Genomic DNA, 13,264 nt, shown 5'->3' on the forward strand with positions numbered 1-13,264 from the left:
GGAGGGCTTCCCACAGCAGCTCCCGGCCCCAGCGCGTTTCCCAGCAGCAGCTGCCTCCAGGCCACGAAACCGCCGCCAGCCACGTTTCCCTCTAACCCCAGTTACTCCAGGCCCAGAGCGGGAGTTTCAGGAGGTGCCAGGGAGCTGGGAAGGGAAGGGGGCAGCCCCGGAATAGGCCTGGGAGAGGGGCTGGCAAGGACGGGGCTCTTTGGGGGACGGCTGCCACGCGCGCAGCAGGGATGACGCCGGAAGCACAAAGCAGCGAGCCGACAGCCCCAAGTTTCAGCTGGTTTTAATACTGTCAGAGACACCCCCGATCGGGGCCACCTGCCACCGAGACACGCTGCCCCCGGCCGTCACGGTTTCCCAAGCAAACCCGCCGCCGGCCCAGCTCCACGGCCACTCTGCATCCCAGCGGGTCGGGGGGGAAAGCGGCGCCGCCAGTGCCGCCCTCGGCCACGGGGACAGGGCACAAACCCCAGCGCCGTGGGCTGCCGTGGGCTCTCGCGCACGGGCACCGGGTCTGCTAGCGCTACCCCCAGCTGCTGAAGCTTGGCGAGAGGCTCCCCTCCGTGCGCCCGGAAAGAAAAGTCAGGTTACAGAAAGGATCAGTGATCGGGCTCTTTGCCTACGGCAGCCCCGGGCCGGCCTTTCACCACCCCCACTGCAGTAAGGTCGGGACGGCCGGCGGCGGCGCGGACACACGCAGGAACTGGTGCCGGCACCCAGGGAACGCGACGGGCAGCGCCTGCCTCAAGAGAGGGGCAAAAGAAAGAAAGAAAACCTTTCCGAGCCGCCCCCCCGTCAGAACTACGCCCTGGGCCTGTCGCAAGGGCAAGGAGAGGGACGCGGGCACGCTGGGACCGTCCCCGGCTGAGCCCCAGCTGCAGTGTGGCGCCGGACCTCATCCGGCTGGGAGGCTGGGGGTAGCCCCATGGCAAGCGCCCGCAGGGCACCTCCGCACCCAGCTCCCCGCAAGCGAAGCCCCGCCGGGGGCCTGCGGGAGCCGGGACGGGCTCTCGGCTGCAAAAAAGCCAGAGGTGCGGAGCAGCAGCAGTGCTCGGAGCCAGCGGCGATGAAGGCCCGGCACCGCTCGCTGCGCGCGGCAGCCCCAGCCCGTCTCATCACTCCCCTCGCACTATGCGGAGCTGACACCGCCAGCGCGCGTGGGGCCAGCGCCTGGGAAAGCGGGCTGGAGACACTGCCGAAGGGTTTCGGAGCCCCTGCTCGCAGCCACGCGGGGAGCAGGAGGGACGGTGGAGGCCGCGAGCCCCGGGGACCTGCCCTGGCTCCCCAAAAACAGCCGGCGTGGTGAAGGCAGGAGACTGCCACCAGCCACGGCCTCTCTGCTGGAAGCAGAAGCGAAAAGGGGGAGACAACTTGTTCCCAGGCTCTGCTTGAGGCTGCAGCGAAGCCCGGTTCGCAGGAAGGGGCCTCGCCGCTGGCTCGTGGGGCGACAGGGCAGGAGGCGCCCCCGTCCCCCGCCTGGGACGGCCCCGTAAAGTGCAGTGCTGCAGCCCCCGCGCGCAGCCCCCGTCCCGGCCGCGACTACCGCCAAGGCAAGGCAGAGCCTCCCTCCGCGCTTCTCCCGGTTGCAGTAGAGCCGAGCGAGGCGGCGGCGTCCTGCTCCCGGCCGGCGCCGGCCGCGGGGACGGAGGCGCGAGGTTGCAGCAGGAGGTGCGCGGGGAGGGCAGGGAGCAGGCGACGGGGAGACGGGGAGCAGCAGTCCCGGCCTCGGTCTCCGCGCCGCCCCGGGCGCCTACTCGTCACAGCCCAGCAGCTCCACGCGAAGCGTGATGCGGTTGTGCCAGGCCACGGGCAGGATGCGGACAAAGCGGGCGTAGAAGGGCACGTCGAACACGTTCTTCTTGTGCGAGTAGTTGTCGCTGTTGCCGTGGAAGATCTGCGGAGAGGCCGGGGTTAGCGTGCGAGGGGCACGGCAGGGACCCTGCGAGCCGGATCCCTGCCCATCCCTTCCCTGCGGACCAGCTGGTACCCGGGCGCCCCGGCCCCTCGGAGCGAGCTCCCGGGGCTGCCTGCCCTCCCCGGGCACCCCGCGGCGCTGGACCCCCTCGCCCTTCCCCGCGTACCTTGGTGCTGTTCGTCCGGCTGTCCCTGTACACGGTCCAGGACGCGCCGTTGTCACTGTAGGCCACTTTGTAGGCTGCCACGTACTGGATGTGCCCAAAGTCCCGGGCGCCTTGCGTGACGATGCCCGTCACCTTCTTCTGGTCCCGGAGGTCGATCTGGCACGGAGACGAGGCTCGTAGCCAGCGGTGCCGCGGGCCGGCCGGCTCCTCGCAGGAGCAGCCGCCGCGCGGGGCCAGCAGAGCCCTCCCGGTGATGGCTCGCAGAGCTGAAGTCCCCTCCCCGCCACCTCGCTGGCCCGGAGCATCTCGCGGGGCCTGGAGGCAGCCGGGACCCGCTGCCGCTCGGGGTCCCGCGTGCCTGGAGCTCACCCAGGCGTGAAAACGTGCTGCCAGGGCTACGGGAGCGCGGAGCAACCGCTGCCGTCCTGGGCAACCCCCAGCCCTGAAGGCACAGGGACTAATAAAACAGGCCGGAGAGGAGACATTTGACCCTTTAACGCTTGCAGCAGCCCTCAAAGCAACCCCAGGTCAGAGCGGCAGAGAGGAGGCTTTCTGCGCCCAAAGCGGCCCAGCGCAAAGCCGGCTGCCTCTCGGGAAGGGCCCTGCTCCCCGCACGCTGCCGAAGCCACTTCAACGCCTCTCGCTGAAAAGGTCAATGGGGGAACGGCAGAAAAAAATCTCAATTTAAAAAAAGGACTCCCGGAGGAAATGCATTTCTAAAGGAAAGCGATTCTGGCTGAGAAAATACGCAGATCAACCCAGTCTGGCATTTGGGTTATAGCCGAGATGGTTTCTATTATACTTATTTTGCTCCCTGCCCTGCCACGCTGCACTGTTGCTACTGGTGGGTCGCAGGATAACATAGCAAATGACCTGAGAGTCTCCTTATTTTAGTTTCTATTTTACATTCTTTGAGGGCAGTACTAGCTATACATGCATGTGTAAATATATATTTATATATATGTATAAATATACACGTATATGTATATACACATACACAAGCGCAGTCTTCAATGCAACAGCCCAACTCCACGTGTCATCATGACCCCATCAGGAGACATTTTGATAAGCTGGTTTATTTAGGGCCGAGGAGCAGCTGCTTTTAATCATTTCCCAAATAAAATAAAAAGTGGGACAAATAACTAAACTGCTTTGTCCTATTATGTCATGAAATCATGTGAAAAGTATAAAAACAGGGGAGGAAAGGAAATTGAGAAGGAAATTTCAAAACTATTTGTTTCCATTCCAGACTGGGGAGAAAAACACAAAACTGATTTTTTTCCTGCAAAACAGAAACGCGGTGTTCTGGGCAGCCAAAGGACTTGTGTCCTTGGCACGGGTCTGGGACAGTCACCCCGGCCGGAGCCGGAGGTTCCCACGGAGGTGGCACAGAGCCAGGGGTGCTACAGTCTCAGGGTACCCCACAAATGGATGTCATGCCAGCGGGGCGCGACAGCTCGGGACTATCTGATTGGGGCAAAAAAACACCTGGCAGAAGAAACAACCCAACCCAAAGCCTGCTGCAGCTGGTGTTTAGCCAGAGCAGTCCCCCGACCTCGCTCCCTGCGCGATCCCACGGCCATCTGAGCCGGCACAGCAGGGAGAGGGATGGGGAAAGGGGAGGGAGGAAAAGCGTGAGGGGAAAGGGCTCCCAAATTTAGGGAATCCCCTGTAATCCCAGCTAGGGAAGAGCATTTGCAGGGCTGCTTGCCAACGGCTGCCACCTCCGCACACCTGGGGCTGAGAAATCAGGTCACGGAGGCAGCGAGGGACGTGTCTGGGTTCTCATACGCCCTCTCCACCTCCGGGGAAGACTCCCGGGCACCAGGACCCACCTGCAGCCACTCGGACGGGTCGTTGTTGAGCGCCGTCCAGGCGTTGGTTTTGCCCGTCTTGTCCAGGCGAGCGTAATGGGGGTGCCAGGTAAAGGCGTCAATGCCCCAGGTCTTGAAGACGCTGGAGGCCGTGATCTGCTGGTCAGAGATCAGGCGGGATTTCATGCCCAGAGGCTCCGAGCAACCTGCCGTGTTGAAATACACTGTAACACAACGGTTTATACACACAGTGAAAGGGAAAGAGTCCACAGCACCATCACCCCCGATCTACAGAGAGCCAGACCCCCCCAAACCCCAGCAGTTGGGGTCCCCGGTATTCCCGGCCGGATTAGCAGACAGAGAGAGCACCGCTTCCCAGAGCAGAGAGCAGGACCAGAAAAGGACCCAGAGAGGGGCAGGGGATTCCCGAACCGCTTGCCGCTCGCGGAGGCCGGCGGCAGGACTGTGTCGGCGAGCCATTCCCTGGCTCACAGTGCCTCCTGCTGCAGGGTCTGCGCCGAGAGCCCTGCAACGCAGCCCGCGGAGCACAGACGGAAGCGCTGCTGCTAAACCCGGAGCCGGCTCGCCGAGGGGGACGCGTTTTCGGCACCCGCTGCGGGAGGGAAGAGGAGGGCTACCCTCCCAGCAGCCACGCGCCCCCCTCGCCCAGCCCGCGGCTCGGGGACGCCGAGCGGCGTTCCCGCAGGAGGCCGCTTCCGCGGGTGCGGCGTGCAACGAGGAGACCTCCCCAGCCGAGGTCACTGCGCGCCCGGCAGCAGCGGGATGCGGCCCGGGCTCGCGCTGCGCCCCGCTCACGCCACTCGCCCCCGCGCAGGGCCCTCGCACCCGCGCTTCCCCGAGCCGCGTCCCGCTCGCCCGCCGGAGCGCGCCGGGGCTCCCGCGCCAGGCGCCGCCTGGGACGAGCTGCGGGCAGGAATGCAGCGAGGGATGGGGAAAGTCCGAGGGCTCACGCTAATCATCACTCACGTGGCCCAGAGGACTTTGATCCTCTGGCGTTTTTCAAGCTCTCCAGCAGTAAAAGCGGTTGCTTCACGGCTCGGATGGGGGCGGGAGCACCACGAAAAACCCGAGCCATGAACGGGGAGGGCCCCGGAAGGTGTTAGCAGGGCGAGCTGCTGAGATTAACGGCCTGCCCTCCCGAAAAGCACCCATGGGTATTTCCAGTCATCACCAGACGCAATGAGAAAAACAGCAAGCCCTCGCAGGGCAAAATTCCCTGCCCCAGGGATCAGAACCGGTTACAGGGGGGATACCCCATCCTGTGTCACCCGTACCAACCCCCGACGGCCACGGGGTCAGCCCTGGGTAGGCGAGACTCACGTTACCACGTCTCTCAGCAGATCTGGACTCTTCACACCCCCAGACTAACCCAGGCCAGCCCCGATCCGAGAGCGATCCCTGGGGAGGAGACAGTCCCCCGCACCCGAGCGCAGCCCCCGGAGGCTGCACAGCATGCAGCCGGCATTTACCGTTCATCTCACAGCCGATAAGCTCAAAGCGGAGCGTGCAGGCCCGGCGGCACGTCACGGGGTAGATGCGGATGAACTGGGCCGTGATGGGAGGGTTGAACATGTTGGTCTGCATGGTGCCATAATCCACGTTCCCCGGGAAAACCTGCAACGGCACACAGGGCTGAGTGCCCACAAGCATCCCCAGCCTCGTGCGTAAAAATCGCTCGCCCACTAGATGGACAGACTTCGAGCGAGGGTTGGGCAGCGTGGACTCTCACGCTGTGCCCTGGAGGTGCGCGTGAACTCGCTGTGGCCCTAACGCTCTCCACCCAGCCGTGCAATGCTCCGTGCTTCTCCTCACCACGCACAGCCGTGCATACAGCAACTTCCATTCCCTCTGACTACTGCCATGCTCCCCAGGTCATGACGCTGACTCAAATAACAGAGACATGGCTTGCCTTTTTGTTTCTTACGCAACAAATACAGAATACAGGCAGGTCAAGTTTTCATGCATTTTTTCCACCACTGCATAGATGGGAAACTTTTCCTTTTTTTTAAAGTAGGGCGGATTTCCCCAGCCATTCCCAGATGCACGAAAACAACCAGGAGACACTTGCAATAAAAAAGTGAGATTGGAGAGAGCCGCATTTAATGACTACGTCCGTTCTGAGAGTGAGATACGCTGTAGTTTCATACCCGGCACAGATACAACACTGAGCCTTGTAAGCCGTTCACCAGCAGTTCCAGACCATGCCCAATTCCTACAATGCTTCAGTTATAAAGATGTTATCTCAATGACCTAAATAAATCAGCGCTGCTTCTTTGGTTATGCTTATTATGGTCAATTAAACAGAGCCAGAGAACACTGCCTGGCACTGGAACTGTCCACATTGTCACACTGTCATACGGTCCCTGACATGCCTTTGACCCAGGTCAAAAGCACTCTCCAAAACACGCCACAGTTCGGGACTCGGCACACAACTACCCCCCAGCGCACACACAGCACCCCTCTCCGGGAGCGCAGATGTCAGCCGGCAGGGTACAGGTCTTTGCCTGCCTCCGGGCCAGAGACCAGCCCCGGCACGTCTAATTTACCGGCATGAACACAGCCCAGGAGAGTTTGAGTCTCTGTTTTTTCACCTGGTGCCCAGGGCCTCTGCTCCTGCATGGGCAGTACTAGTGTTTTAAGGCAGACGAGCAAGGGACAGCCCATCCGGAGGACGAGCGACGCGTTCCCCAGGCGTGCTGGGACCCCGAGGCACGGGATGGAGGTCAGCACTGGCACACAGAGCCCACCGGGAAAAACAGCAGCAAAGCGCAGTGGGAGATGTCACCGGGCGAGGACACTGTGCCCACAGCCCCACGGGGGGCTGCTGCAGGTTGCATGTCAGTAGTCACCACTGTGAAGCTCCCACAGTCGAGCTCTTCCAGGTAGAGAGCACCCTGCACTCAGGTCCCACCCAGGATGGTGACATTGCCTCCCTCCCCCCAGCCGATGCCCGCCGCAGGGCCCCGAGCCAGCACAGCCCCGCGCGCAGCCAGCACAGCCCACCTTGTCCGTGTTCTGCTTTTCGTCCTTGCAGAAGGCAAACTCCCGTCCGTCCAGGCTGTAGGCCACTTTGAAGGCGCGGACATACTCTGCCTGGCCCACACGGCGAGCACCTTGTGTGATGACCCCACTCAGCCTCATCTTCCTCAGCAGGTTGGCCTGGGGGCAAAAGCAGGAGCAGAGCACGGTGAGGCCAGGGGTGCTCAGCACCCTGCGAGCACACCCCCTGCACCCACCAGCACTGCTGACCACGGCTGGAAGCATAGGCTCACGGTCAGCATCAGGCCCAGGAAAGGGGCTGCCCCCTCTGCCCTGCTATTTCCTCGGTGCTAAAGCCCTCCATCCCTCTGGCCTCTGATCCTGGTCCCCGGGGCTGGGAAGGGAGGAGGACATGGGGTCCCTATCTCCCTCCAGGGACCTCACCAGCTCCAGGGACGTCAGCATCCCCGGCTGACATCCCCTGCTCACAGCAAGAGGCCGCCCAGGGGCAGGACAGTGGCTCCATGCAGTGCAGTGCAGAGATTCAGCCCTTCCCTTACCAACGGAGGCAGAGCAATCCCACAAGAACAGCCCAGCAAGATCGGCACCGGCTAATGGGGGCTGCCTGCTTTGCTAGCGCTCACAGCGCTCCCGTGGGTACCTGGATCCACGGGTTCTTGTCGTAATTGCTGGAGGTCCAGGCGTTGACGATGCCATGGTTGTTGAGGCGGGCAAGCTCCGGCCCCCAGCGCTGCAGGCCGAGGAAGCCATAGTGGACAGAGGAGGCCGAGAGCTGAGCGTCGGAGATGGCCCTCCCTTCCATGCCCAGGAGAACAGCACAGCCTGGAGGGACGGGCCGAGGGAAGGCAGAGCGGGGACGTGAGCGTCAAAGGGACAAGACAACGAGGGAGTAAAACCAGGGGAGGAACTGGCCGCTCACCCAGGATTGAGTTTCCTCATTCTCCCCACAAAAAACTCCTCTTGTCTGAGGCAGGGCATGAAATGAAGGACAACACTAGGACCTCCCTCCCTCATGGATCAGATTGTTCATGGAACAAAATGCCAGGTGTTTCCCTCCTCAGACTTCAGCCAAAAATCACATCATCAATCAGCACCTCTCACAGCATGGAGGTCTGAAGGAGGGAAAGGGCTGCTCTGTGGCCCTCCAGAAAGGACACGGTGCCTTCCCAGTGATGCTCTCCATGACACCAAGGCTCATGGGCATCAGGGGCCAGCTGGCACACAGATACCTGCAGCTGCCTTCAGGTGGCTTTGCCTTCCAGACCTAAGTCAACTAGCGAGACCTCTTCTGCGCACACTGGTGGAGGCAGACAGGATGGTGGGCAACAGCGACGGAAAAGGATCTTTCTACATAATTGGTGTCAGGGACTTACGGACGTGGCAGGTCTTCCCCAAGAACGGAGAAGGGCATTTGCAGGTGTAGTCGCCATCCAGGTCTTGGCAGGTGCCTCCATTTTTGCAAGGCTGGGAGTAGCACTCATTCTTGTCTAGGAGCAAAAAGAGAAGGTGGGCTCAGGAAGAGACCCCAGAGCCAGTCCCCAGGGAAGAGACCCCTTGCTCGGTGCCACGGGAGGAGGAGAGAGGCACCTCCTGAGCGAGGGCCATAGCAGGGTCCTTGCTGATGCAGCGGCACTGGCTGAAGCTCTAATCCAAGGAGCTGCCTAAGCTGCGTCCCCTCTGACTGGAGCTGTGTGGAGCATATCGAGACTCGCAGCCGTGGCAAGGTTAAGAGCCCATCAAGCAGGCCAGGCTTTGAGGTATCCATTCTCCCATTCCTCCGCACCTTCCAGGCCACAGAGGAAGCACCATGTCCCCTCCAGGGCAGGCATGACAGGCCCCAAGGAGATGCAGAGCAAGACTCAGGCAAGGTCTTGCTTGCACTAGCCTCCTACCCATACCGCAGTCCTTCCCTTGTCCTTTCAACATGGTCCAAACCAGCCCCCAGCCCCTAGTGCACGATGCTGCCACAGCCATGGGTGCAAACATCCCCAGGTTGCCCTGCAGGACTGTCTCTAGGGTCCTCAAGCCCTTTGTGGCAGAGCAGACCAAAGGGGTCATGACTCTTTGGCTTCCTCCCTCCTGGCCCCTTGCATCCTGCTGTACTCACTGTTCTGGCAGTGCACCCCATCGTACCCCACAGGGCACTTGCAGATGTATTCAGTGAAGACATCCCCCCGGTTAGGGACCAACTGGCACTCGCCGTTGTTGTGGCAAGGATTAGGGTGACAGGGGCCTGGGGAAGAGGAAAAAAGGCACGAGTAAGTAATATGTAATATGGCACAAGTGGAAAATAAGAGCATCCATTGGGTCTTCACTCCCCAAGGCTGGGACACAGATTGTCCCAAGCAATGCAGGTCACCATGTCCCTGCTTGCATACACATTCTACATGCCCGTCAGCAGGGCTGGACCCCCAGGCCAGTCATGCAGGCCACCACGAGGGCACGTTGCTGTACTACAATGCTTGTACAGACCTAGTGGCTGCCTGCACTTCACTGAGCCGTTGTTGATATCTCCCCTGTGATGGGGGACTCAGGTCCCTCCCCAGAACCTCACCTTTCTCGGTCTCATTGCAGTCAATCCCAACATAGCCTTCTGGGCAGATGCAGAAGAAGGGGGCCTCATTAATGCCAGTCAGGCAGGTGCCCCCATTCTGACAGTGGTTGACATCGCAGAAGTCACCTGGAACCAAAGCTACATGTCACCGCAAGCCATCACGAAAGTGGCATCTGCCACAGCCCTGGCTCCACACACATTGCTGGCATCAGGCCTGTCCCAGCAGGAAAGGTCCAGCCTGGTCCGACCGCATTTACTCCTCCCCGGGGATGTCTCAAGAAGGGGAGTGCCTGGGCAGAGCCGGGCACAGGAGCACCAGGCTGCACCCAGGGGCCAAGCAGGATGGGCCAGCAGAGTCATGCATAGGACTGCAGGGGTTCAAGAGCAAAGGCTGAGACCAGGAGCATGGGAGAGCGGTCAGGAGCTGCCCTGCGCCGGCCTCGCAGCCTGCCTCCCCATCTCTCCCACGCTCTGCTTCTGCCAGGGTTATGGAAATGCCACGAATCGCCCCTGTTGGCTCAGAAAGAAGTTGGTTTGATGGAGTCTGGACATCAAACCAAAGCCCAGGGAAGTCCCAGGTCTTTCAGTGTACCAAATGTTTTAGTTCCCGTTTTGGGAAGCAGGGGCTGGCCAGGCTGGGGCACACTCAGGAGTGAGCAGTACAGGATTATTGCAGGGAATCAGGCTGGTCACATTGCTGGGTTTTGCTGAAGAAAGTATTTGTGGGGAGACAAAAAAAACATTGTAGGGGGAACCCACGTGCCTTGGCTCAAAGAATCTTGGGACAGGAGAGGAGCACGGGCTCTACCCATGCATGGATACCGCCCTGCCTCAGGAAAACCTCTCCAGCCTGAATGAATCCCCAAACACGTCCTGTCTCACTCAGTTTGCCACGTGCATGAGGAATGCCCTGGTGGGGGGCTTTCGGGGAGTGCAGGGGAGCAGACACTCCCAGGACCCATTCCCTACTGCCCCAGTGAGACCAGTCTGCCCAGCGCTATCTCTAACATTCTCTAAGCAACTTCCATGGAGAGGTCCCAGTCCAGGGGGCAGGTCCCCCCAATGCAGCTGGTGGGACTGGGGCCAGCCTGTCCTCCCTGTCTACGCACCCACCTCCAGGGTGGTGAGGATTCTCCCGTAAACCTTCTGCTTCCTTTTCCAGTGCTGACCCAGACTGTAAAACATTCCTCCCACCACCAATTTATTCCACCCAAACAGCAGCAAGATGGCAAAACCCTATCTGTAAGCCTAAACTGGATTCCCCGCAGACCTGGCTGAAAGTCTTAATAACTCCTCACCAAGCACTGGGACAGCACATCTCCTGATGTCATGCTCTTCTCTGCCATGCTGGAGGAGTCAGAGCAAGGGCTGAACTCAGGTGGAGACCCACAAATAACCCCCCACTACCTGCATGCCCCGGAGAAGGTGGAAGTTAATGAGCTGCGGGCTTGCTGCCCAGACCCACGCCAAACAGCATGGCTCTCATTAGCCTAAGCTACTGCTCAGAAAGCTCCTACTCATTAGTCTTTTAATAGCAGGGCTTCTTTAAGTTAATCCTCCTCTTCCTGATGCTCTATATCTGTAGGGTATGCACTGGTGGCAGACAGGCCAGGCAGGGGCCCCTGTTAAATGAGGGTTTCCAAAAAGATGCTGGAGCTCCCTTAGCCCAGCCTGAGGAGGCAGAAAAACTTGGGCACCAGTTCAAATTGCTGCCTGCGCTGCCCAGCCTGTTCTGCATGACCTCATGCTCCATCAATGCGCTGCCATGAGCTACCACACGGGAGGAGCGAGCTTGTGCTGATAGCATGGGGATGCCTCTGCCCCACGCTCCTCCACAGGTCCCGAGCGCATCCAGCGGCTCCATCCCGAGGATCCCAGCCAGCAGCTGGCCAAGGCCATGCAGACAGAGCTGCTTCTGTTCAGCAGCAGGAGCCAGCTGCTCCCAGAGGCACGGAGGGCGAGCAAACGCGTGCTCCCCCGCATCCGCTGCTACGCTGCTTCCAGCACAGGAGTTTCTGGGGTTGGGACACAGAGGCAAAGGAACACGGGCTACAAATCCCTCTGCATTTCTTCCCAGGGTTGGCACAGCAGGGGTACCAGTATGAGTTTTACATTTTCATTGTCCCAAGTAACCGGACTCCCTCTTATCCCCTCCCAGGAACAACTTCTTATGTGGTGGGTCTCGCTAGCCAGCCCCATGTCTAGCAGCAAGGCATATGGGTCACATTTTCCACTGTGGCAAGTAGTTTTGGATGCTCCTGTTTCTTGGATGTTTCAGGCCTGGTGTCAGAGCAGTTCAACATCTCCATCCTCCCCCCACACGCACTTCTCCGGTCAAGGACAGAGCTGTCAGAGGCTGGACAGTCAGAAACCAAGGCAACAATGAGCAGCCACCGCTTTTGGAAATGTTTGCTTATATGAACCCACAGACTGGCTGGAAGGCAAAAACAACATCCTCTGAAAACCATCAGGGCTCGTCCCAGCGGGGCTGGGGGAGGTCAGGTCAAGCCTGCCTCTGTGGGGCAAAATGGGAACCTCTCCCCATGGAGAGAGAACACAGAGCCTTCCTCCCCAGCACACCTCCTCACTGCCCTTTGTCCCCTGGCCCTGAGCCTGCACTTGGGTTTTGCTTTCCTTTACCCTGCTCCCTCTTGTCCCTTTTGGGGTGACCCACAGATCCCCCAGCCATGGTTCACAGGGTGATGGAGCTGTGAGTTCTCCTGGGGCTCCCTCGGCCATGCCAGCTCCTGGTGCCCAGCGTGCTGTGTCAGCCCGTCCCAGGGAAGCTGTTTACATCTTGGGCTGGGTTATCTAAGCCTGGAAGCACGGGACAGCCCGGCTGAGCTATTCCCGGCTTGGGAGCAAGGACTGGCTGATCTGCCTGCAGATCCAAGCTGCTCTGTCCTGTCCAGCCAGCCCCTCTGCTCCTGCAGAGACAGTGCTGGGGGCTGTGCACCCCCTGCCCTGCGCCCTGGCAGATGTGCAGGGCGCTCCCAGCCCTGTACCTCGGATACCCTTGCCTGGGACCTCGGCACCCCTCGCCTTGCACCCTGGATCCCTTCGCCCTGCATCCCAGATCCCCTCACCTGGGACCCGGCATCCCTTGCCTTGCACCCCGGGTACCTTCCCCCTGCACGCCGGGCCCCCCGCTCCGCACCCGGCTCCCCTGCACGCCGGCACCCCGCGGCCCGGCTCCGGCCGCGGGAGCTGCCGCCGCACGGCGCGCCCCGACTCACCGGCCGCGGCCAGCAGCAGCGAGAGCCCCAGCCCCAGCGAGAGCAGCGCCCGCCACGGCCTCGCCGCCTCCATGGTGCGCGCCGAGCCGAGCCGGGCCGAGTAGTGCCGAGACGAGTCGGGCCGAGCCGAGCCGAGCCGAGCCGGGCCGAGCCGAGCCGAGCCGAGTAGTGCCGAGCCGAGCCGAGCCGGGCCGAGCCGAGCCGAGCCGAGCCGAGCCGAGCCGGGCCGAGCCGAGCCGAGCCGAGTAGTGCCGAGCCGAGCCGCGCCTCCCCGCACTGCTCCTCCGCGGGGCTCGGGGCGGGACTGAGTCAGCCCAGCCCGGCTCGGCTCGGCTCGGCTCGGCCCGGCCCCACGTGCTCCCGCCGCCCGCCCACGGGGCGGGGGCCCAGCGCGGCCCGGCCCCAGCGCCGCCGCCGCCCCGCTGCGCCCCGGGGCAGCTACGAGGGGGCTGCAGGGTGGCGAGCAAAAGCCGCGGGGGGGGAGTGCCGGGGCGCCCCGCAGCGGGGTGCGAGAGGGGGGCGGCGTGCTCCGCAGGGGGGTGCGAGAGG

General features: G+C 61.6%; 1 protein-coding gene across 2 annotated transcripts; it reads right to left on the minus strand.

The window, feature by feature from the left end:
* Nucleotides 1–276: 276 nt before the first annotated feature.
* MFGE8 (milk fat globule EGF and factor V/VIII domain containing) lies at nucleotides 277–12,983 on the minus strand. Of its 2 annotated transcripts, none has more exons than XM_067305297.1 (10): nucleotides 12,716–12,983; nucleotides 9,480–9,605; nucleotides 9,033–9,158; nucleotides 8,299–8,412; nucleotides 7,566–7,747; nucleotides 6,929–7,084; nucleotides 5,395–5,539; nucleotides 3,926–4,128; nucleotides 2,091–2,246; nucleotides 277–1,903 (listed from the first exon to the last, which is right to left on the minus strand). In XM_067305297.1, exons 1-10 carry the CDS (start codon nucleotides 12,786–12,788, stop codon nucleotides 1,760–1,762), a joined length of 1,425 nt encoding a protein of 474 aa, XP_067161398.1. In that variant the 5' UTR covers nucleotides 12,789–12,983; the 3' UTR covers nucleotides 277–1,759. The 2 variants fall into 2 exon arrangements, with proteins under 2 accessions (XP_067161398.1, XP_067161399.1); XM_067305298.1 differs by having other exon boundaries at nucleotides 3,926–4,110; nucleotides 12,716–12,982.
* Nucleotides 12,984–13,264: the final 281 nt, after the last annotated feature.

The sequence above is a fragment of the Apteryx mantelli genome, chromosome 15 (assembly GCF_036417845.1).
Source record: "Apteryx mantelli isolate bAptMan1 chromosome 15, bAptMan1.hap1, whole genome shotgun sequence".
Lineage (NCBI taxonomy): Eukaryota > Metazoa > Chordata > Aves > Apterygiformes > Apterygidae > Apteryx > Apteryx mantelli.